The 26,070-nt window shown below is 38.9% G+C and overlaps 1 protein-coding gene across 2 annotated transcripts in view; it reads right to left on the reverse strand.

Moving 5' to 3' along the window:
• The window catches only part of ERICH1 (glutamate rich 1), a 114,912-nt gene that overhangs the window by 76,713 nt on the left and 12,129 nt on the right, over positions 1-26,070 (reverse strand). Inside the window, exons 1-2 of one of the 2 annotated variants that reach the window (XM_058287987.2) lie at positions 17,772-17,853; positions 12,385-12,424 (exon numbers count right to left, since the gene is read on the reverse strand). Coding sequence is in view for 1 of the 2 variants with exons in the window: in XM_004463146.4 (XP_004463203.1) it covers positions 17,772-17,918 (147 nt within the window). In the remaining variant the exon portion in view is untranslated. Of the gene's footprint in view, positions 1-12,384; positions 12,425-17,771; positions 17,919-26,070 lie in introns of those variants that run through there. The other variant, XM_004463146.4, reaches the window with a different exon arrangement.

Consider the following 26,070-nt stretch of genomic DNA (forward strand, 5'->3'; position numbering starts at 1 on the left):
AGTGTACACTTAGGTCTTTGATTTTACTCTTTTTTTCTTTTTTAATATACATATTTGTGGCTATAAATTTCTCTCTCGGCATTGCTTTTGCTGCATCTCATAGGTTTTGATATGTTAGGTTCTCATTTTCATTCTTTTCAAGGTAGTGATTTATTTTGCAATTTCCTCCTTTACCCACTGATTGTTCAAGAGTGTGTAGTTTAACTTCCATATATTTGTGTTTATTCTGGTTCTCTGCCGCTTATTGATTTCCAGCTTGATTCCACAGTGATTAGAGAAATTTTGTGTATAATTTTAATATCTCTGAATTCACTGAGAGTTGTTCTGTGGCCTAGCATGTGGTCTATCCTGGAGAATAATCCCTGGTTGCTCAAGAAGAATGTATATTCTGCTATATTTGGGTGTATTGTTCTGTACATGTCTATTAGGTCTAGATCCTCTAATGTATTATTCAAGGTGTCTGATTCTTTATTAACTCTTTCAAGATGTTCTGTCTAATGGAGAAAATGGTATAGTAAAGTATCCCACTATAATTGTAGAGACATCTATTTTTCTTAGTTTCGCCACTGTCTGCCTCATGTATTTTGGGGCACCCTGGTTGGGTATATAAATGTTTTTTATTGTTCTTCCTTCTTGACAGATTATCCCATTTATTAATATAAACTGTCCTTCCTTGTCTCAAACAATAGTTTTCCATTTAAAGTCTATTTTGTTCAATATTAGTATAGCTGTATACTATCTTGGACCTATCTTGGTTATTGTTTGCATGTAAATCATTTCCCAACCATTCATTTGCAACCTCCCTGGGTTTAAAATGAGTTTCTTGTAGATAGCATATAGATAGGTCATACTTCCTTATCCATTCTGCCAATCTGTATCTTTTGATTGGAGAGTTTAATCCATCCATTCAATGTTATTACTGTCAAGACAGTACTTACATTAGCCGTAGTTTTTTAGGTTTCTCTATGTCATATTTTGTTTTTATTTCATTTTCTTTTTATTCTAATAATGTTCATTTCTATGCCCCCTTCCAATCATTTCTCTCCTGTTTTTTCCTTTCAACCTACATATCTCTCTTTAGTACTTTAACAGCAGGTTTCTCGTTGGCAAACTCTCTTGACTTCTGTTCATCGTTAGTATTTTGAACTCTCCCTCATTTCTGAATGCCAGCTTTAGTGGTAAAGAATTTTTGGATGATAGTTTTCTTTAAGCAACTTAACTATGTCATACCACTGCCTTCTCACCTCCATGGTTTCAGGTGAAAAATAAGCATTTAATCTTATTAAGCTTCCCTTGTATATGATGGATTTCTTTTCTCTTGCTGCTTTCAGTATTCTCTCTGCCTTGAGTGACTAACACTTTGATAAGTGTATGTCTTGGGGTAGACCTGTTAGAATTATTCTGTTTGGAGTGTGCTGCGCTTCCTGAACATATATGTCCATGTCCCTCAAAAGAGTTGGGTAATTTTCAGCCATTATTTCCTCTAATACTCCCTCTGCTCCCTTTCCCTTCTCTTCTCCTTCAGGGATGTCTATAATGCATATGTTTATGCATTTCTTGCATCTCTGAGTCCCTGATGAATTTTTTCTATCTTTTTATGTATCTGTTCTATCTTTCTGATTTCAAATATACTATCTTTGATGTCACTAATTCTTTCCTCTGCCTGTTCAAATGTGTTATGTGCTTCCAGTGTATTTTTTCTTTCTTGCATTGTACCATTCATCACCACCAGATCTGTTATCTTATGTATGTTTAAGAGTTCTTCAGTAGGTTCCCCCAGTGTCTTCTTAGTATCTTTTACCTCTTCCTTCACTTAAGTTGATTCGTGATATTTGTTTGGACATCCTTAATTAATTGTTTCACATTCTGCATCTTCTCCTGTTTTTTAGTTTGTTCATTAGATTAGGCCATGTTTTCCTGTTTCGTAGTATGGTTTGTAATTATTTGTTGGTGTCTAGGTATCTATTAATGTTGATGGAATCATTCAGATGGTTCACTTCTCTTTATATACTCCAGGGTTTTATTTTGTTAACTTTCCTTTTTGACACTTGGTTCTACTTATTCTATATCCTTGTAGTCACCTGTGTTTCAGCTTTCATTTGGTCTCTTTGTCTCCCTGTCCTTCTCCCTTCAAGATGATGTGCAGATCTCTCCTGTAGATCCCCAAAGCAGCTCTCTGGAGTAGCTTTTTGCCTTACCTCCATTCTTTTTTTTGAGAGAGTTTAGCCCTGCCTACCTATTTCCATGCTACCTTCCCAAGAGGAATTTCTGTGTGCAATGTGACCATCTAATTCAAAAATATATATGGAAAAGAAAAGATCCAAGAAGGGCAAACTTTGAAGAATAAATGGACTGGATTTACTCTACCAGATATTAACACATATTACTAAGCTGTGGGAATTAAGATAGTGTGGTATTGGTAGAAGGCGAGGCACTGTGATCAGTGGATGAAACTGGAGAGCACAGGCATACCCAAGCTTAAATGGGGAACTTGGCCTATTACAGAGGAGGTAGAGGAGAAAGGACACATTGTTCAATAAATAGTGCTGAGAAAACTGGATATCCATATGAGGAAAGAACAAAATTAAATCATTACCTCATATCACAGACAAAAATCTGCAAGATAAAGAAATATCTAAATGTGATAGGCATTTCATTTGGGAGAAAGTTTAAGATATCTTTACTATTGGGGTAGAGAAAGATGTCTTATCTAAGACACAAATAAGCAGAAACATAAGCTTAAAAGTTTCATAATCTGATTATATTAAAATTACTTTCTGAAAAATGGAAAACATCATTGTTTTTTAAAATGAAAAAATGATCTATATAGAGAAGTATTCACAGCATATGTAATTGACAAAGGGATTTGAAACATAAAAGAACCACTAAAATCTGTAAGACAAAGACAACCCAACCAAAAAAAAATTACATGGTCAATAAACATGTGAAATGCTATTCAGTTTCATCAATAATAGTAATATAATTTAATATGAGAGTGGCAGTTAGAGATAAATTTATAAAAGATTTTATTTGTAAATTAATCTATTCCTCTGGGTATAATACCCTTTGATTGAACTAAATTCAGCTGAGGGGCCCTTGAATAGATTACCTGTTGGCTTTTTGATTTAAGATTGAGTCCCCACCCCCTTGGTGGGTCTGATATAAATGGATACTCACACAGGCAGACAGAAGAGAGAGCTCTGCCATTTTTGATCCTGCCATGTGACAGAAAGGAGAAAGCTCAAACAGCTGAGGCCCTAGGGAGAGATGGACCATTTGCCTGACTGCTTACAGCTGAAGAAAGCAGAACTGAGACTGATATAGAAGGAAAGAAACAAGCCCGATGATAAGAGACAGAAGACTACAGGATCACTTAAGTATGAAGCCTCAGGAGGCTGGGCCCATGTTGCCTTAAGAGGAAAAGGAAACTCAGAGGGGAAGGCCGAGACCGGTCAGGAATCAGTGACTACCTTGCTTCAACATGTGGCAAATGACTTTGGTAAGAAAGCAACCCCGAATTGGACTTTTTATGGCCTTGTAATTTTAAGCTTTTACCCCAAATAAATACCCTTTATAAAGTCAACAGATTTCTGGTACTTTGCATTAGCAGCCCTCTGGCACACTAACACAATGAGATACCATTTTTTTACATTCCTTCAGCAAAATTTTAAATTGTATTATTGATTAGGAAAATTAAGAACTCACACATTATTGGAGGAAGTGTATAGTGGTACAACTACTTTAAAAAAATAATTTGGCAATACGTAATGAAAGTGAATTGTGCATAACCAAAAAAGCAATAATTCTCTAGGTATATACATTAAGGAAATTCCCATGTACAATACAAAGGAGATGTAAAGGAAGGTTCATTGCATTCTTATTTATAAAAAGGAGAAAAATTCCACAAAGCTACAAGAATTGATAACTTTTGTCCAGCCAAGATGGAATAAAAGAGGAAGGGTTTAATCTCCTTCCTGCTACTGAGAAAATGGACAAAATATATAAAAGAAAATAAGCAGACACTGGCCATCAGGTAGGGTAAGAAAGTGGTCCCTGAGAGTGGAAACCAAACATGGTGAGTTCTATGACTGTTATAGCTTAAGGCTAAGAGAGTCTCCAGGCTACAGCACAGGCAGAGCCTTGCAGTTTCCCTCTCCTGAAGAGACAAAGCTGGGAGTCCAGGGAGGCCAAGGTGATTCCAGGTCACAGGATGGACCACCAGAGATGAGAGAGATACATAGAGAGCTTTAGACATCTACAGAGATCCTCTTCAAGTGTTTAGCTGAGTATTGATGAAAGCATTCCTGTGAGTAAACTGCCCAAGGTTGGGAAAAGAACTACCCAAAAGGATTTGAGGAATAATTTCTGGAACTGTCACACAGCCTAGGATAGTTCTATTCCCAGAACACAGAGTGGAAAATGTCATAATTCACGGGCATCAGGTTAATACTCAGAAGACTACTGCCTTGACAGCAGGACAAAAACAAGTCTTGAAACAGAATCAAACTGCTTCCAACTTACTGAAATTTTTTTTTTTTTTAAAGATTTATGTTTTTAAATTTCTCTCCCCTTTCCTGCCCATCGCCGCACCCACCCCCAAGTTGTCTGCTCTCTGTGTCCATTTGCTGTGTGTTCTTTTGTGTCTGCTTGTATTCTTGTCAGCGGTGCTGAGAACCTGTGTCTTTTTTGTTGCACCATCTTGCCGCATCAGCTCCCCGTGTGTGTGGCACCACTCCTGGGCAGGCTGCACTTTTTTCGCACTGGACTGCTCTCCTTACAGGATGCACTCCTTGCGTGTGGGGCTCCCCTATGCGGGGGACACCCCTGCATGGCAGGGCACTCCTTGTGCGCATCAGCACTGTGTGTGAGCCAGCTCCCCACATGGGTCAGGAAGCCCTGGGTTTGAACCCTGGACCTCCCATGTGGTAGGCAGATGTTCTATCTGTTGAGCCAAATTCGCTTCCCTACTTAAATTCTTACATAACCAATATCATTTACAGGAATACAAAAATATCCAGAGCCTAACAAGATTGTGATAGACAGCCTTCAAGATGGTTCCCAAATGATCCCATCTCTTGGTGTTTATGCTTTTGATCCCCTTCTGCACTTCATCTGACTAATCTGTGTAACACTGGGATTAATGTGTAAATGTCAGACTGTGACTTCTGAGTCTAGGCTGAAAAAACACATTGCAACTTCCATCTTATATTCTTGATCATTGACTCCAGAAAAAGCCAGTTGCCATGTCAAAAGGACACTCGAATAATGCTATGGAAATAAAAACACAGAGAAAAAGAAAATGAAAAAAAATGAGCATAGCATCAGCGAGCTGTGGGACACCTTTGAGTGGTTCAATATATGTACAACTGGAGTCTCCAAAGGAGTTGATAGAGGGGGACTAGAAAAAAATATTTGAAGAAATGGTGACTAAAAATTTCTCAAATTTGAGTATAAATCAGAAAATCATGAACCCACAGATCCAAGAAGCTGAACAATTCCCAAGCATAAGAAATATGAAGAAAACTATACCAAGACACAAAAAAATTAAAGCACTTAAAACTGAAAAAAAAAAGGATAAATTTTTGATATGGTCACAGAATAGCATATTATACAGCAATTACAGTAAACAGATTTTAATATGATTAATACAAGTTTAAAAACCTTCAATTACTATGAGATTTTAAAGATACAATGCATATTTTTATATATATGTTAAAAAGTATAAAAATGCCTGAGAATGGTAACTATCAAATTCTGGGGATGGAAGAAGTCAAATGGGATTGGAAAGGTATTAAAGATTTCAATTAAATCAGTATCATATTTCTTAAACATTATGAAGGAAATATGGCAAAAGGTTAAGATTCGAAAGATCTGAGTAGAGGGAGATTGAGAAACATGTTGTACTATCAATGATTCATAAGATAATATTCACATATTAACTGAAAATTGAAGTTTTTACCAAAAAGAACTTTGCAACAGTCTCATAAATACTCCATTATATTCATTAATGCTCCTCCACTTAATTACTTTTCATGGATCAGTAAAAAGCCATGCCTACATCAGTGCAAAACCAACCCAGCTCTGCCCACTACAAACAGATGGCATTAGCAAATTTGCTCACCTATTTATTAGGCCAGTGTAAATATAGTTCCTAAATGGAAGTTTTAAAACTGTGTAATCCCATACACATTTTAAAGCTGCCATATAAAATACTTAGTTTTTCAGTATTATAGTATTATAAAGGTTTAAAAGTAAATTTGTAATACCACTCTTTTATCTGAAGGGCTCTACATACCACAGTAAACTGAAGTACATTTTCATCCACATAAAGCACATGAACAAGCTTTTTGTGCAATAAAAAATTTACCATTCTTTTTTCTCCTTGAGTTCTCACTCCTCTCCAATTTTACCCTAATAAAATGACATTATCATTTTACTGATCAATTTTTTTAAAAATTCATGACACTAAAAGCATATTTTCTAAATTATTACAATTAGTAGTATGCAACAGATCAAAATTACAATTATTAATATTGATAATTATTTAGTACCAAAGTAAAATTTTTTTTCAAAAGTAAAATTTTATGGGAAATGAATCTCTTAATGAGAAGGAATGTGGGCTTTTCTCTATAATAATGAAAGAATATTTATATATGCTATAATGAGACAGTTCTGCATGAATTCTTACTTTTACTTTTCCAAAGACAATTTCTGAGAATCTTTGATCACATAAATAGATGGCACTGTAAAGAGTTTTTTAAAATAGCAATGTCACTTGATTCATTCAATTTGGAGTTACATACCAAAAATGAGCAATCCATCATCAAAAAATTACTTTTAACGATCTGTTAGTTGCTAACTCAATTAGTTCTTTCGATTTTGCTGAAAGCAAAGAAATGTAAACCATCTGACTTGCAAAGAGATTTGTTACCTGGTCATTAGCACAATTCACTTTCTCTCCATATGCCCAGTATTCCCAATGTTTCTTTGTGGGGTACCACAGAGTGGTAACTACATCTAAGGGGAATGAACCTCAAAAGAGCATGAATAAATGAGATGTTCTCCTTTTTTAAGTGAGAGAGCAACAGTTAGGAAAGTGGCATTGAGAAAAAGAAAACCAGTATGATATCTAGACAGGCTGTTAAGAAGATCAAACTTAGGAAAGTAACAGAGGATGATTTAGCATGAAGCTTTAGGGCTCCTCATTTTCATGGGTCCCTGAAAAAGCCTCATATCTACTTTTGTATTTGAAAATGTTTTTTTTTCCTTGAAAAAAGGTCTCTAGAATTGTATAAATATAAAACTTCAAACCCAACAAAACCTGAGCCTACCTCTGAAAAAGCATATTATGGAAAGTGAAGATCTAGAAATCAATTTCCCTAAAACTGTTCCCATGCATCCCTTGATGATGTTCTTTTTTTTTTTTTTAAAGAACTGGAGTTTGAACCCAGGACCTAATATATGGGAAGCAGATACTCAACCACTGAGCTATATCTGCTCCCCAATTCTGAAATAATTTTTTTTAAGCATGTTCTTGATGGAGTATTTAACTCATACTGCATTACCAAATTACGAGTAAAGTCAATTTTAAGGATGGGGGAAGAGGACAGAGGCATTGCTCCACTCTCTTTTAAGTATAACTGTTGAAAAATTTGATGCCATTATGCCAACTGATCCTTCATTTGTGGTCTTTCTTCTCTGCAGAATTTTGCAGTCTTCTTTACTTTGAATTCTAAATTCCACTGCTTTAATGTCAGCCAATTTTCATTCATTAGCTAGGGATTAAATGATTCCTGATAACTTGTAAACCCATGCCCTTCAATTTTCCGACGTTTTCATCGATGCTGATTATCTCTCTTCCATTCTCTCTGTTTTCTCTGGAACTGGACTTCTTTGATTCAAGGAAAAAAATTCATTTACTGTAGCAACTAAAAGAAGCAAATATCTAGGAATAAATCTAACCAAGGATGTAAAGGACTTTTGCACAGAAAACAAAAATATTGCTAAAAGAAATCAAAGAAGACCTAAATAAATGGAAGGACATTCTATGTTTATGGATTGGAAGTCTACATACTGTTAAAGATGTCAATTCTATCCAGAGTGATTTAGAGATTCAACACAATCCCAATCAAAATTCCAACAACTTTCTTTGCTGAAATTGAAAAATCAACCATCAAATTTATATGGAAGGGTAAGGGGCCCCAAATATCCAAAGGTTTCTTGAAAAAGATCACAGTTGGAGAACTCACATTTCTAGATCTTCAAATTTATTACATCTCACACCAATGTTCATAGCGGCATTATTCACAATTGCCAAAAGATGGAAGCAACCCAAATGTCCATCAGCCAATGTACGGATAAACAAAATGTGGTATATACATATGATGGAATATTATTCAGTTATAAAAAGGAATGAAGTCCTGATGCACACAACAACATGGATGAAACTTTAGGACAGTATGTTGAGTGAAATAAGCCAGACACAAGTACAAATACTATATGATTTCACTGTTTGAACTAATTATAGTAGGCAAACTCAAAGGGAGTTAGTGTATAAAATATAGGTTACCAGGAGATAGAGTAGGGTTAGAGAATGGGGACTTGATGCTTAACTTGTATAGATTTTCTATTTAGACTGATGGTAAAGGTTTGGAAATAGATGGTGGTGATGCTGCCTTATTGTGACTGTAGTCAACAGTTCTGAACTGTATAGGTAAATGCGGCTGATAGTTTTGAGGCTATAAGTCCAAAATCAGAATGGGGTAGAGATTGAATGATGCTGTCACAAGCCATGGAAATCTTAGGGATACCACAAGCTGGAAGGATTAAGAAAGGATTTCTCCCCAACAAGGCTTCCGAGAGAACATGGCCCTCCTACAACTGGTTATGAATGTGTATCTTCCAGAACTGGGAGAGAATAAATTTCAGTTGTTTTAAGCTACCCCTTTTTTAACGCAGCCCTAGGAACTAATAAATCCAACCAAACTTTTAAGTGTAGTAGAGAAAAGATGACATACATGGGCTTAAAAATATTTAGATTCCAAAAACCATTTCTCAGGAAACTATAAGGAAATATATTTCAACAAAATAAAAGCAAAACCAAGGGAAAAAAAGATGTTCCAGAACACCAAAGGCAGCAAAGGGAAACACCAGGAGAGTGGTGACAGGAGAGTCCAGGACCAAAGACATGAAGCAGGCCCGAGAGTAACAAGTCCACATTTGGTGGACAGAAAGGTCTCAGAGACAGCTCCAAAAAGATAAAACTGACTGAATGCATCTGACCATATTAAAAGAGGATTTAGACAATGGGGTGGAAGGAGGGGTTGAGGAAAAATTAGAAGTATTTAGAATATCAAGGAAACAAATTTTAAAAATCCAGTAAGAGTATTAACTCTACTAAAACTACTAACTCCATTAAAAATTGTACAAAAACTTAAGAACAGATATATGGCTTAGCAGAAAGTGTTTACATATTCATAAAAATGTGAACACTAAAGACTGATCTAACAAAATTATGACAAAAATATATGGGAAGGACAGGGGATGAAAAATATGCCCTTCTATGATGGCGGAAGGGGTAAAATAAAGCTAAATGCTCACTTCCCATAGGGAGAGGTCAACAGATAAGCCAAAATCTAAGGGAGGGGGGTGGAAGCAACAGCATAAATATGTTGTTTAGAGATAGGCATGTAAATTACCAAAAAACAGCTAGAAATGGTGGTGTGTGTGTTATGGGTGGGGGTGGAGATGGAAGAAGCAGGACACTGGTGTTTTCGAAAATTATTGTAGATTTGATTCTTTATACAGATTTAAATGATAAAAAAATAATCAAAACAAGGTCTAATATGGACCAGGAAAAGAAACTGACCAAAATGGTTGTTGGGTTCTTTGAAGACTATGACCTTGTCCTTATAAATAAATGGATGTTAACACTTTTAGAACTGAAGGAAAAAAAGGAGACTCTGAAAAGTGAAAAATACCAGTAAGTTGGCTAAATAATCACTATTATTATCATGCTTTATCCTAATGTGCAATGAACATTTTCTTTAAATCTCATATCCAAGGACTGTGATCAGGGTTCCTTTCCTCATTCGGATTGCCTTATTTGAACCCTAAAAAGATACAGGCACACCTAGAGCCCTGATATCACCAAAGTGCTTCCCTCAAGAGCTTTGTATTTTCAAGGGAATTCTCAAAATGACTTTTACAGAAGCATCACTCAATTTTTATTTATCCCATTTTGCTTTTATTGTTTTGATTCTAGTCAAGATTTCTTTTATCAGCTGTGAACACATTATGCTTTTCCTTTAAAATTTTCCAAGTATATTCTTTCAAAAATATGCTGCTCATTCATGAGAAAAACACTCAGTCAACTAGGAATAGAGGGAACTTCCTCAATATGATAAAGGATATAAATGAAAAACACACAGCTAACATCATACTCAAGAGTGAAAGACTGAAAGCTTTCCCCCTAAAATTCAAAACAATATAAGGATGTCTGCTCTCACCACTTTTACTGAGCACCGTACTGGAGATTCTATTCAGGGCAATAAGGCAAACAAAGAAAATAAAATGCATTCAGGTTGGACAGGAAGAAAGTAAACCATCTTTATTCACAGATCACATCATCTGATATATAGAAAACCCTAAAAGAGCTAATAAATAAGTTCAGGATATAGGATATAATTGTAGCATATAAGATCAAAATACAAAAATCAGTTGTATTTCTATACAATAGCAATGAAATGGAAATAAGAACCTAAAAATGAAATTAATGAAAATAATCCAAAAATGAAAATAAGAAAAAAATTCCATTTATAATAGCATCAAAATTAATAAAACACTTAGGAATAAAAAAGTATAAAACTTATGGTCTGAAAACTAAACCATGTCTTTGAAAGAAATTAAAGTACTAAATAAATGGAAAGATAATCTATGTGAAAGAACTGGACAACAATATTGTTAACAATGGCAATATTCCCCAGTGATCTAAAGATTCAGTGCAATCTCTATCAAAATTCTAACAACCTTTTAATGCAGAAATGGATAAGCTGATCTTAAAATTCACATGAATTTGCAAGGGACCTTTATTAGCAAAAACCATCCTTGAAAATGAAGAATAAAGTTGGAGAACTCACAGTTCCTGATTTTGAAACTTACAATAAACTTACAGTAATCAAAACAGTGTGGTATTGGCATAAGGACAGACATACAGATAACAGAGTAGAACTGGAAGTCCAGAAATTAACTTTTTGTCATCTATGCTCAATTGAATTTTGACAAGCATGACAATTCCATCAGTGGGAAAGAGCCTCTAAGGAGAGAGATCATCACTTAAGTTGATTTAAGTATTTAGTAAAAACTTATGGGAGGAGTTTATAGATTGCAACCTTAGTTAGGATGGAAAAGCAAGAGTAATTTGTAATGTTTATAAGCTACCTTAGAAGGTCAAGTCTGTATTAAAGGCCATGTGTTGCATATAGAATTTTAATTTTGTGTAGTTGTATCAATATTAAATTTTAGAGTTTTTTGCATCTAGGTTCTAGGAAAAATAAAGATACTGGAAGCTGAAAAAAATCATCTCAAAGTGGAAAATCTTCATGACCTTGGATTTGGCAATGGATTCTTAGATATGATACCAAAAGAACAAGCAGCCAAAAAAAGTTATACTGTACTTTATCAAAATTTAAAATTTCTATGCTTCTGAGTACACCACCATGAAAATGAAAAGACAAAGTCGTAGACTGGGAGAAAACATCTATAAACATGTATCTGCTAAGAATCTAGTATTCTGAATACATAACCAACTATTAATAAAAGGACAAACAACCCAATTAAAAAATGGCCAACGGACTTAGACAATTCTCCAAAGAAGATATAAAAATGGTCAATAAGCACATGAAAGACATTCAATATCATTCGTCATTAAGGAAATGTGAACTAAAACCAAAATGATATAGCACTTCATATTCACTAGAATGGCTACTAAATTACATACACACACAGAGAAAACCATCAGTACTGGTAAGGATATGGGAAAACTGGAATCCTCATACATTTCTAGCAGGAATGTAAAAAGTACAGCAACTATGGAAAAGTTTGGCAGTTCATCAAAAAGATCAACATCAATTTATCATATGACCCAGAAATTCCACCCTAGGTATGTCCACATAAAAACTTGTACAAGGGGAACAGATGTAGCTCAAGCAATTGGGTGCCCGCCTCTCACATGGGAGGTCCCCAATTTGGTTTTCAGTGCCTCCTAAAGAAGACGAGCAGATGCTGCAATCAGCAGACGTTGAAGATGATGCAATCAGCAGATAGTACAATCAGCAGTGTTGCAAATAGCAGGGAGTGGAAGTGACTCAGGTGGTTGGCACTCACCTCTGACATGGAAGGTCCCAGGTTCGGTTCCCAGTGCCCCCTAAAGAAGATGAGCAGATAATGAACAGACAGACGATGGAGCCATGGGAGTTATGGGGGGAGGGGGAATAAAATTTTTTCAAAAATCTTTAAAAAACAAAACCAAAAAAAACCTCATATGAGGAATGTTCATAGCAGCATTACTCATAATAGCCAAAAAGTAAAAATAAGCCAAATGTCCATCAAGTGATAAAATGAATAAACAAGGGAAACGGACTTTGGCCCAGTGGTTAGGGCGTCCGTCTACCATATGGGAGGTCCGTGGTTCAAACCCCGGGCCTCCTTGACCCGTGTGGAGCTGGCCATGTGCAGCGCTGATGCGCACAAGGAGTGCCCTGCCACGCAGGGGTGTCCCCCGCGTGGGGGAGCCCCACGCGCAAGGAGTGCGCCCGTGAGGAAAGCCGCCCAGCGTGAAAAGAAAGAGCAGCCTGCCCAGGAATGGCGCCACCCACACTTCCCGTGCCGCTGACGACAACAGAAGCGGACAAAGAAACAAGACGCAGCAAATAGACACCAAGAACAGACAACCAGGGGAGGGGGGGAAATTAAATAAAATAAATAAATCTTTAAAAAAAAAAAAAATGAATAAACAAAAAAGCACAATGGCATATTATTAAGCCATAAAAAAGAATGAAGTACCAAAATATGCTACAAGGTATATGAATCTTGAAAACATTATAGTAAGTAAGAGAAGCCAAACACAAAAGATCATAAATGGTGGGATTCCATTTATACAAAATGTCCACAATAGTAAATTCATAGAGCCAGAAAAAGATTGGTTATTTCCAGAGGCTGTGGATAGGGAGGAATGGGGAGTGACTGCTCAATGGGGGTTTCTTTACGGGGTGATAAAAATGTTCTGGAATTAGATAATGGTTGAACAAACTGTGAGTATACTAAAAAACCACTAAATTGTACACTTTAAAAAGGTTAAAATGGTAAATTTTATGTTATGTGGATTTTAAATGAAAAAAACTGTTGCTGAATATTGTATGGGGTATTTTGCTTTGCTTTAAAGATTTATTTTATTTATTTTTCCCCCCTCCCCGAGTTTGTCTGCTCTCTGTGTCCATTTGCTATGTGTTCTTCTGTGTCTGCTTGCATTATCAGGCGGCACCGGGAAACTGCGTCTCTTTTTGTTGCATCATCTTGCTGTGTCAGCTCTCTATGTGTGTGGTGCCACTTCTGAGCAGACTGTGCTTTTTTCATGCAGGGCAGCTCTCCTTGTGGGGTGCACACCTTGTGTGTGGGGCACCCCTGCATGAGGGTCCCCCTGTGTGGCATGACACTCCTTGCGCACAGCAGCTCTGCGCGTGGGCCAGGTCACCACACAGGTCAGGAGGCCCTGGGTATAGAATCCTGGACCTCCCATGTGGTAGATGGACGTTCTATCAGCTGAGGCACGTCCGCTTCCCTGTATGGGGTTTTCTCATAAAGATACAAAAGTGAGCTCAGTAGCATCTATGAAATAGTAAAGCTCTCACAAATACCTGTCCCTCTGCTTGTTGCCTAAAACCATGTGAAGTGGTACATGGCTACTATGTTTTACCAGAACACCTCAACACACAGAGCCCTCTCAGAGAGGAGTGTCCCATTCTGAAAGGAAAGAGAAGTATAAAGCATGCACACAGAGACAGAAAGAAAAACAGGAATCCTGACGCTTCTCCAGGTCCTGGTTTGAAGTCCATCTAGAGTCACAACCACATTACTGCCGTTGCAACACTGTATCTTTATTATAAATCCCTTTTTCACTTAAGTCAGTGTCAAGTGGTAACTTACAACCAAAGAATCTGAATTTCCCATGGCATACTGATTTAATGCTTATCAACTGTAACAATTCAAAGGCAACTGGCAGTATAAAACCAAGTTTTAAATCTTAAAAATCACACCCGTGGGCCCACATGGAGGAAGCCTGGAGCAGATGACAGCAGACACAGCCTTGTTCTGACTTGGAGTCCTGCCTATGTCCTCTCACTCTGCACAGTTCCAACCCTCTCTCATTTGGGCTATGAACCTTCATGTTGCTGGGTTCCCTCCTCTTTGTAGTTCCTGCTTCTTCCCTTCCTCCTGGACAACGGCATGTACTTTGGTTGATGCTCCAACTGTGTGACAAAACTGCAGGCAGTTGTGCCGCACACAAAATGTGGCTTCAGCTGGCTGTAGCAGTTCCCTTCGTAGTCCTTACTTCAGCTCAGGCTCTTAGGTATGCACTTGGGCTAACTTCCTGATGTCTTGGAAATAAAATCTTTCTGGCTAGATTAAAAATAGTTCTTGTACTGAGTAATCCTTTTATTCACTTATGCTAAATTTTTTGATAAAATGAGCTTCTACACATTTTAGTCCTTTTTAATATAATAAACATATTCTGAAATTAGCTTTGCATTGATATTTTGATTTTTAATTCAATGTTTTCAAATTAAATATCTTACAAATGCCACTGAAATAAAGTGACCAAACATTGGCTCTTTTATGGAAAGGCATCGCTCAATGGATCATGAACAGCTTTAAAGAAAGTTAAGAGATTTTTAACAATCAAAAGAAACCCCACAGGGAATGGATTTGGTTCGAGCAACTGGGCTCCCCCCTCACACATGAGAGGTCCCGGGTTCAGTTCCTGGTACCTCCTAAAGAAGACAAGCAAAGGCCACAATAAACAAGCAGATGCTACAACAAACACACACCATAACTGCTGCAATGAGCAGATGCTGCAACGAGCATATATCACCACCACCAAGGAGCAGAAGTGGCTCAATCATTTGGGCACTCACCTCCCACAGGGGAGGTCCAGTTTTGGTCCTGGCGCCCCCTAAAGAAGATGAGCAGACAATGAACAGACAGAAGAGGGAGCCATCTTGGGGGTGGGGGAGGGGGAGAGAAATAATTTTGAAAATAAATATAAAAGGAACCCACAGATTTAAAAATTTAAAATCTAATACTGTTAATACTAATTTGAAATAATCACTCCCTGATATTCTAAGCTTCTCATTGGTTATTACTACATATGTATATACTGTACCTTAGTAAAATATAAATAAAGAATTGTATCAGCTATATTCAGAAAGAGAAATGAGGTAATGCAGTGTTTATTTCTTAATTAGTTTTTTCTGGGATGAAACTCCATTTGATATATTGCCCTGGAATTTATAGATACTAATTTCTGACTTAGACACATCCATCTTTGAATAAAGTTCCACTGTCCCATCTTATCTAATCTTCCTACCACCAGTTATGTTATTTTTAAATAATCACTATTAAAACTATTTTTGAGGAGGAAGAAAAAGCAAATAGACCCTGTGACGGTTAGGCTATTTTGTCAACTCGGCCAGGTAATTGTGCCCAGTTGTTTGGTCAAGCAAGCACTGGGCTAACTGTAATTCAAGGGCATTTATGGACTTTAATCACCATTAACTTTACTGCAGTGGTAAATCATAGATAGCTGGTTATAATTACATCAATCAGGGAGACTGCCAGCAGCAGTGAGTGACACTTCATCCAATCAATTGAATACCTTAAAAGGGGAAGTGATTCCAGCATTGAGTGGGAATTTCCCAGCTTGGCTTTGGACAGCCAACATCTCCCAGAAATCGTCAAGAACCTTCACTGGACTTTCATTGCAGCCCCTGGTTGCAGCCTGCCTGCAGAACCTGGACTTGTGCATCCCCATGGCTGCGTGAGAGACTCATAGAATCGCTCACTATTGACAGATATCTCTTGTTGATTCTGTTCCTCTAGAGAATCCTGACTAATACAGCCCTTAAAAAACAAAATTTAAAAAGAAAATTAAGAAGCTGGCTCCCTAAAATTCAGAGGAAGAAACAGGAAATATTAGGGATGACCTAGTTATCATATGGTGACACTAGCAGGAAACCTCCTCTTCACACCACCTGCCCTTTTCAACTTTCTTATAACAATTTAAAAAAGTGAATTTCTAGTAGGTGAAACAGGAATATTCTGTGAAAAATAAAAATACATTTAACACTAGTCCTTTTCTCTTTAGTGTTAGCTCGAGCAATCCCAGGATCTTCCTAGCGTTTGCTGGATTCTGTATCACAAGACAGGCAGCTGAGTTTAGAGGATGGTGCCTCTGCATGTGGCAGGTGGCAGGTGGCATGCTGCACTGGGAGCTCAAAGCACCCTGAAAACAGGCCTGAGAAGGACAAAGAAAGGAATGTGGAAAACTCTGAGCTGGTCCACATGAAAAGAGTTCTTGGTGTAATCCTATATCCAAAAGAGGTGAAATCAGGTTTTTTTTTGCCTCCACGTTTGTGTTATAAACCAGTGGTAGCGGGAAGCAGAATCAAGCGCATCAGTGTACCACTACGTTATGGGCTAAACAGGCTTTGGGGGCTTGCCTGGAAATCTAAGCACCATGCATAGCATTATTTCTGTGGTAAATGTATTCCAAGTAAATAGAGACATGACCTATCGGGCAGGAAACCGATTTGTAGCATTATTGGACCTGCTTGTTGAAATCCCACCAGGGGAGTGTTATAAGATACATGAATAAAGGGAGAATTACACTGAGTTTCTTTTCTGAATTACTGAACTCAGCCAGCAGAAGAAAGAGGAAAGCCTTCACGAACACAATCATATGGAGGACAAATGCACACTGAGTGACTGTCACCGAAGAGATATGGACATGAACACAGTTGCTTTATCTGCAAATAAACTGGCTCTATCCACTTGTACCTATAACTCCACTGTGGCCTATTTACATGTCTGTCCTACAATGGCCCCTCACCATGTCAAAGCTGCTCTGTGGTTAGAGAACTAGAGTCCATGAAGCTCTCACTGTAGACAATGAGGCTGCTCAGGGGATCTTGGGTAAGGCTGTCACTGGGACAGACATTTGCCAAAGACTAACTGACAAGCCAGGGGCCTTTCCATTATTGGACACAAAGTAAAGGAGGGGCCACTAAAGTTCTATGGAGTGCAGGAGAGTGACGAGAGAGTGACAGTGGCAGAAGGAGAAGCCAATGTGCTCATCATGGACCGCCAAGGACTGGCTGAACCAACACCCCACTCACCAGTCCAACCTTCAAGTCCAAAAACCACATTCTCAATACACTCAAAACGAAACAACACTAACATAGTCTTTGGATGGAAAATACTTACACTGGCATCTTCCCTCCCTACGTACAATTTTTTCACTCACCAGAAGTTTGTATGTAAAATGAACGACACCCCACCCCTCTTGCCAGGCAAAGTGCATCCTGAGGTCAAGAACTTTGCAAAAACAAGTGGCCAAACCAATGCCTGAAGGATCAAAGCATATCCTCCAGTGTAAATACAGATTCTTGAGTTTAAAATAAACATCTTTATTCTATTGTGCCTGCAAACAGCATTACCTGTGGAAGCTTGGCCTCTCTGGAGTTTCGCTTTCTTGGGCGCCACTTTCTCAGGTGGTTTGGCTGAGGTGAGGCTCACCGGGGCATTCTTTTCTCGGCCATCGGGAGCATTAGGAAAAAGCTTCTTCAGCACTTTTTCAACAAACACTGGAGGGGCAACCGATAAACAAAAGGAAAGAAAGGCATTACTTTCAGCAGTTTGTTTAGATTACATATGGCTTTCCATTTACAGCAAAAATTGCAGAGCGCGCCCCGCGGAGAGGGAAGCAAGCAGGGCCCTGCCAGGGGCACTGCTGTTTCCGCTGCACCTCTCCCAGGAGCGAGCAAGCCAAGGTGTCCACTCGTCCACGAGGAGGGCAAGCCCGTGGCAGGGAGGGGAATACGGGAGCTTCAGTGATTGTATTTGTGCTTAATGCAAGTCCATTTTCTCACCCTAATGTTTTTATCTCTCGTAGACTTTCTATGCAAACTACGGACTGCGCCTCAGTTTCATAGTAGCGCTCTAATCGAAAGGGCAGGCTCAAGGGGCAGTTCTCACAGGACCGCTCGAACCCAGGTGAGCGGCCGGGCAGAGCCAGCAAGGCAGTTCCCACGGGGAAGGCCAGGTCCCGGCCCCGCAGCTCTCCTAAGCCTTCCGGGCATCTCTCTCTCCAGTTTCAAGTGAACACGCTAACAACTATAATTAGGGAAACCATTCTGCTATAGCTAACATGAATTTTAACAAGTATGTGGGGTTTTTTCACTTTATTTTAGTTTACATTTGCCCTTAACTGGGGGAAAAAGCTGTCATGGTGAATAGTGGTGAATAAATAGCTTCGTCCTGATTTAAGTGTGGTTAATGAACAGGTACTAATCTCAAAATAGTATATTAGAAAAGGTGAGAGGAAAAGGTTAATGAATGAATTTGGTTTTATCCTGGTATATTTAGAAGAAGAAAAAAATAGAGAGCTGCTTTGAAGTAATCAAAAGTTGTGAGTCAGAAATAAGAATGCCTGAAGAGCTTGACTACTTTTAGATCACATAGAGGAGGATGTAAACCCTGACACAAGACACAAATGAAGATATGTACTCATTTATAATATGAATTCTGAACAAACTGGAAGTGGTTTAGAGGTTAAGTAGGGAATATTAGTTGGTTATTCATGGGATCACTACACCTAAAAGCAGAGACCCTTCCTAATTTTAGCATATTTCGGTTAATAAGTGTTAGAAATTACCACCACCCCCCCACACACACACCCTATTCTAGCTGTAAAGAACACAATTTAGGTTTGTTTGCTTGTTTTTTAAAGGGGGCATCTTCCAGCCTGATGTTAACCAAAACTTCCAGTGGCCTTCTCAGAGAATCTCATGTGGCAGTTTGAGATTATTTTATGCATCCCAAAAAAAGAAAGATTATGTTTTTAGACTAATCTATTTCTCTGGGTGTAATACCCTTTGATTGCATTAAATTCAGCTGAGGGCCTTGGAATCGACTGCCTGTTAAGATGGCTGCAGGGCTTGTCATTGGGCCAGGTCACTGAGGAGGGACTCAGGTGGAGTCCCCGCCCCCTTCCTGGGTCTGATATAAACAGACACTCAGCGAAAGGAAGAGCGCACACTGCCATTTTTGATCCTGCCAGCTGTTCCTCAAACAGCTGAAGCCAGGGGTAGAGACGCACTATTTGCCTAATAGCTTTCAGCTGAAACTGGGAGGCAAGTCGATACAGGAGACCTGGAAAGAAACAAGCCCTATGCCAGGAGAGAGGACTACAGGGTCATTTAAACAAGGAACCTCAAGAGGAAAGGGTGAGCCCGGATGGGAAGGCAGAACCCTGGGCAGAGATCTGCGGCCACTTTGCTTCACCACGTGGCAGCTGACTTTGGTGAGAAAGCATCTCTGATGGTGCCTCGGTTTGGGCTTTTCGTGGCCTTTACCCCAAATAAACCCCTTTATAAAAGCCAGCAGATTTCTGGTACTTTGCCTCGGCAGTCCTTTGGCAAACTAATAAACCTCATAAAAGGTAAACAATGCTCAGCTAAGGAAATACACAGGACACAAATATTATTAACAGAAGAGTAGCTGATACGAATCTCTGCCACCCAGCGGCTCCCCCTGATGTAGATCACCCCCTTAGGTGGAAGGAAGAAAAGCTCTGGTTAAATGGAAAATGTTAACTATACTAATATCACTTAAGACTACAGAACTGATAAGGTCCTGTCAATAAAATCCTCTCCATAAACTTGGTTTTTTTTTGCATATTATATAAAATCTCCCTTAGCACAGGAACTTGTACGAAGTATGTTTTCAATACAAATCTGTTGAGATGAGACGTCTAAACCTCAACAGAAAGGCTCACGCACTGCCTGGCTTTGTGAATATTCTCATAAGCAACATGAATGACCACACATGTAATAAGCCTCAAAGTAATCACCTCATCTGGAAGCACTTAGGGAGCTGATAGGTTAGTTTAATGTTTGTGAAAATGTACTGTTATGTTAAGAAATATTCAAAAGGAAGATTCCCAATCTTGAGATAAAATTAAATTGTTACGTATATTTCCTTTAAATGGCAAAGAAGAAAATGTTCTGTTCTAGATGACTAACATGGTAATTTCTAGGGAGTACAAAAGGTGTATAAAATAAACTTTATTTACAAGCTGTAAATCAGAATTAAAAAAAAAAGTGAAGGATACACGCTTAAATAAATAAATCAGAATTTTTATGAACTAGAACAAATGTTAAGATAAACTCTTAATCAACCACCCTATTCTACAAATGAAGAATAATAAGCTTAGTGCCCAAACTGGTGGCAGCTAATACTGACATCTTGACATCTAGTTGAAATAATTTCTAAAGCCAAAGTTTTTGGCTTTCTGTGTGTGTGTGAGAGAGCACACGAGAGCGAGATTATGGAAATACTACAAAGAAATACTAGATAACAGTCAGGCAAAAGGACCTAATATTAAAAAACAAACAAAAAACCACAAACACACAAACATGGATCAAGCCACTATGAGAAAATAATCATCACTCGGAAAAAACTGAATCATTTAACAACAGTTTGTTTAAACAAGAATCCTTATCCTTAAGAAAACTTAAAAAAAAATTTTTTTTGTGGTAAGAATCAAAGCATTTAACCATCTGATCTGATGTAACGCATTTTCCAAGGCTAATACAGATTTCTAAACTGAGATCCAAGCAGTATGATAAGAATAGATTAAAGAACAAAGATTAATGCCAACAATTTCAATGTATTCAATTAACTGGCCAACATAAATTATATTATAGCCTAATTAACACTTGTTTTCCCCTGGTATTATTTTATTTAATGTTGCAAATGAAAGATTTAGATACAGATGTATTCATCATGTTTGGCTACTTTCATTGTAAAAATTCTAAAATGGAAGTAAAAGAAAGAAACCTCCTTAGTTAGAATATACCTGGATAAATCGACAATTGGAAGCTATTTCATTTTAAAGTCAACACAAAATAACCTATATTGGAAATAATAATTATTGTCTTTTATAATACTGGTTATTCTTTTAGTAGGTATTTATTGTAATCCAATCCATGTATCCGACACGACCTAAAATTCAAGAATCAATTTACAAGAACATCTTGCAAATACCTGTAACCCAAAGTTCTTTTGATTCTGAATTCGTTCTGTATCTGCAGTTTTTCACTGTATTGAAAGATACGAGTGTGACTGTTGTGGATGCCTCAACTTGTCTAGAGGTTTAGGGTATGCGTAGTTCACTGATCAGGGACAAGACTAAACCTGGGCCACACGCCAAGAGACCAGGGGCAAGCTTCAAAGGCTGTAAGGAAATCTTTCTGCAGGCCACCTTGTCTGACAGCAGTTCCAAGGCAGGTCCTGGACATATGCTCCAACACTGGTGGCCCAGAGGTCCCGAGGTCCTGTTCTGGTTACTAACTTTGGCTAACTGATGCTGTGAACTTGACCTCGTTAGGGTATTTAGTGCAGCTTAGGAGCTAACCTGTTATTGGCCCACGAGAAACTGTTTTCATAGTGGAAAACACTCATTTCTAAAAGTCTATGGGTTATAACTCTCCCAGGTAGACACAAGTCAAAACAGACAGCACCCAGGTTCTAAGAGCAGAGACCTCTTTACAAGTGTTCTTAAGAAGTCACAATGGGGAAATGGATGTGACTCAACCAACTGTGCTCCTGTATACCATAAAGCAGGTCCAGGGTTCGATGCCTAGGGCCTCCTGGTGAGGGCAAGCTGGCCCACACAGAGTGTCAGGCCACGCGGGAATGCCACCCTGCGCAGGAGTGCTGCCTATGTGGGAATGCCGCCCAGTGCGGGAAAGTTGCCCAGCACAGGAGTGCCGGCTGACGCGGAGAGCTGGCGCAGCAAGATGATGCAACAAGAGGCCCAGAAGAGAGAAAATAAAAAGACATAGCAGAACAGGGAGCTGAGGCGGCCCAAGTGCAACTCCGGAAGGTCCCAGGATTGGTTCCTGGAGCCACCTAATGAGAATACAAGCAGACACAGAAGAACACACAGCGAATAGACAGAGAGCAGACAACAGTGGTACGGGGGGAGAAATAAATAAAATAAATCTTTAAGAAAAAAAGAAGTCACTATGGTCCATGAGTGGGCTACATTAATTGCCCAATCACTGTTCCATGGAATGGCTGCCATTAGATAGGATGAACAAACTCAGGCCACAGAGTGGCCGATGCTGGGACCCCTTACCTTGGGTTCTGAGATTCCTACTTTAGGGAAAGCTGAGAACAACTGAGGCTGGGAATATCAACCAAACAAATGCTCAACTGCTGTAGCCCTTCACCCTTTGCCGAGGCTGATGGGTTTCATCATCACAAGTATCAGCTGCTTCAAAGTTGCTAGAGCAGAACTATCTCCTAACTGGCTTATTTTTTCACTAAATCTAGCACATTAGATGCAAAGACTTGCTATTTTGTTTTAGCGGCTTTATTTTACTTAGTGACGTTTTAAAACATTTAAACAACAAAAATGGCTGTTTAGTGAGTACAATGTCTTACATACTTCATGACTCTAAACCAGGGGTTTATTTTTTTTTTTATTAAAAAAAATTTTTTTTATTACATTCAGAAAATATGAGGTTCCCATATACCCCCCAACCCCCTGACCCCACTCCTTCCCCCATAGCAACAATCTTCTCCATCATCATGAGACATTCATTGCATTTGGTGAATACATCTCTGAGCACCACTGCACCTCATGGTCAATGGTCCACATCATAGCCCACACTCTCCCACGTTCCATCCAGTGGGCCATGGGAGGACATACAATGTCTGGTAATTGTCCCTGCAGCACCACCCAGGACAACTCCAAGTCCCGAAAACGTCTCCACATCTCATCTCTTCCTCCCATTCCCCACACCCAGCAACCACCATGGCCGCTTTCTCCACACCAATGCCACATATTCTTTGATTACTAATCACAATAGTTCATGAATAGAATATCAGTAACTCTAATCCATTTCTATTCCTCCATCCTGTGGACCCTGGATTGGCTGTGTCCACTCCACATCTATATCAAGAGGGGGCTTAGATTCCACATGGATGCTGGATGCTATCCTCCTGCTTTCAGTTGTAGGCACTCTTGGCTCCATGGTGTAGTGGTTGACCTTCTTCAACTCCATGTTAGCTTAGTGGGGTAAGTCCAATAAACCAGAGTGTAGGAGCTGAAGTCTGTTGAGGCTCAGGGCTATCATATGGTCAGTCCAGAGATTCAGATCCTCTGGGTATATATTAAACCCCAGCACCAACTACCGTTCTGGTAAAAGTTAACAGGAGAGGTTTGTGAAAAAACATCACATCTGAGTCCAGCTCCATCACACAGAAACACAAACTCCAAAGAAGGGCAAACTGACATGGCATTGAACTCCATCTGCCATGACATAGAACCTGTGGGTCTCTGTAACCCTCAGAAGAACCAATACCTGGGGTTGTATCTACTTTATCTGTCTCTGGGACTCTGCCAAGGTGTGCAAAAAGGGCGACCCCTCTGATAACCTCCCGGCTCTTTTTTGGAGACTCATAGCCACATAAACTCATTTGTCCTTTCCATTTCCCCCTTGATTCAGGTCAAAAAGCATTTTTAACTCCTGGTATTATATGTAGACTGAGATATTCTGCTGGTCCAAGTTGACCCTTGTATTCAAGGTCATTTTCTAGTTACATCATCAGCTGGTACTTGGTAGTAATCCCTCAGTGCCAGGGAGGCTCATCCCTGGGAGTCATGTCCCATGCTGGGGGGGAAGGCAATGCATTTACATGCTGAGTTTGGCTTCAAGACTGGCCACACGTGAGCAACACGGAGGCTCTCAGGAGGTAACTCTTAGGCACCCCGCAGCTCTAGGTCTTGTTCTTATTTCAGGTGCACAGGCTCACAAGCATATTCGTTAGTATCAAGGGCTCATGGTTGGACCGTCATTCTTTTTTGGTCTTTGCCGTTGCACTTGGAGGATTGTTGCTGTTCCTTTAGGGACTGTGATAGAGCTCCCCTGGCAAGGAAGTCAGCACTCCCTCAGTTGTTGTTTTTAATTGTATCCACTATGAAAATATCCAAACATTTTTATGTACTGTGGATATATGCCCTATAGAACTCCCTGCCAACCATGTGTCCCCTGTTTTTAACAAGGGGTCCGAGAACTTGAAGTGAAATTCAAAAATACATTATTCTTGTGGGGATGTCCTGGTGCGGGTGTGATATATTTTTTAAATACACAGTACAGTATGGACTTAGTAAGAGGTTCATGGTTTTCACCTGGCTGGCAACGAGGCAGGTAGAACAAATAAGGTTAAGAACCCTTGCTCTAAATAATGCAAACCAATAGCTTTTCTACTGTTTCCCTATCCCACTGTAAGAGAATCATGACATGATGAGTGAAGAAATTCCTATATCTAGTAGAAAGGGTTTGGGTTCAAGAGTCCAATTAAATGGAATGAAATTATAGTTCTGCCTTTTCTTGGAAGGAAACCTTAAATTCACATCATCATTCTGAACCTCAGCCCTTTCAACCATTTAGGGGGGAAATATACCCCCTACACAGGGATGATGCCAGACTAAAAATACCTATATAACAATACCATCATAACCTACTAGAATGTTTAAAATCCAAAACACTGACAAATGGTGTTTGGAAGAGTAAGAACTTTCTCAGTCATTGCTGGTGGGAATGCAAAATGTTAGTCACTATGGAAGACAGATAGGCAATTTCTTAAAAAGCTAAACACAGGCTTAACATAAGATCCAGCAATTATGGCCCCAGTTATTTACTCGAAGGGGATGAAACTCTATGTCCATACAAATACCTGCGTGCAAATGTTTACAGTGGTTTTATTCATAATTGTCAAAAATTGGAAACAACCAAGATACCCTTCAATAGGTGAATGGATAAACAAACTGTGGTGTATCTATATAGAATGGAATGTTGTTCAGTGATAAAAAGAAATGAACTATCAAGAAAAACAACAAGAAAAAAACCAACCACCATGGAGGAACATTAAAAGCATACTGCTACGTAAAGAAGCCAATCTGAAAATGCTATATACTATATGAATCCAACTCTATGACATTCTGGAAAAGGCAAAACTATAGAGACTGTAAAAAGCTCATTGGCTGCTACAAGTGGGGGAGGGGAGGGATAAGTAGGTATAGCAAAGGGCATTTTTGGGGCATAGAAACGATTCTGTAGGATACCATAATGGTGGCTACATGACATTATGCATTTGTCAAAACCCACAAAACCATACAACACAAAGAGTGAAGCTTAATATAAATTATAGATTTAGTTGCCAATAATGTATCAACATTGGTTCATCAATTGCAACAAATATACCAAACTAACACAAGATGTTAATAATAGGGTATAACCGTGTGGAGCTGGCCCATGCAGTGCTGATGCACACAAGGAGTGCCTGCCACACATGGGGTGTCCCTGCGTAGGGGAGGCCCACGCGCAAGGAGTGCACCCTGTAAGGAGAGCCGCCCAGCGAGAAAGAAAGTGCAGCCTCACTAAGAATGGTGCCACCCACATGGAGAGGTGACACAACAAGATGATGCAACTAAAAAAGAAACACAGATTCCCGTGCCACTGACAACAACAGAAGCGGACAAAGAAGATGCAGCAAATAGACCCAGAGAACAGACAACCAGGGTGGGGGGTGGGGGTGGAGAGAAATAAATAAATAAATAAATCTTACAAAAAAAAATAATAGGGGATACTACGTGAGTGGGAGGGGAGGAATATGGTAACTGTACATTCTGTATAATTTCTATAAATCTAAAATTGCTCTAAA

This window comes from Dasypus novemcinctus, chromosome 25, assembly GCF_030445035.2.
Source record: "Dasypus novemcinctus isolate mDasNov1 chromosome 25, mDasNov1.1.hap2, whole genome shotgun sequence".
Lineage (NCBI taxonomy): Eukaryota > Metazoa > Chordata > Mammalia > Cingulata > Dasypodidae > Dasypus > Dasypus novemcinctus.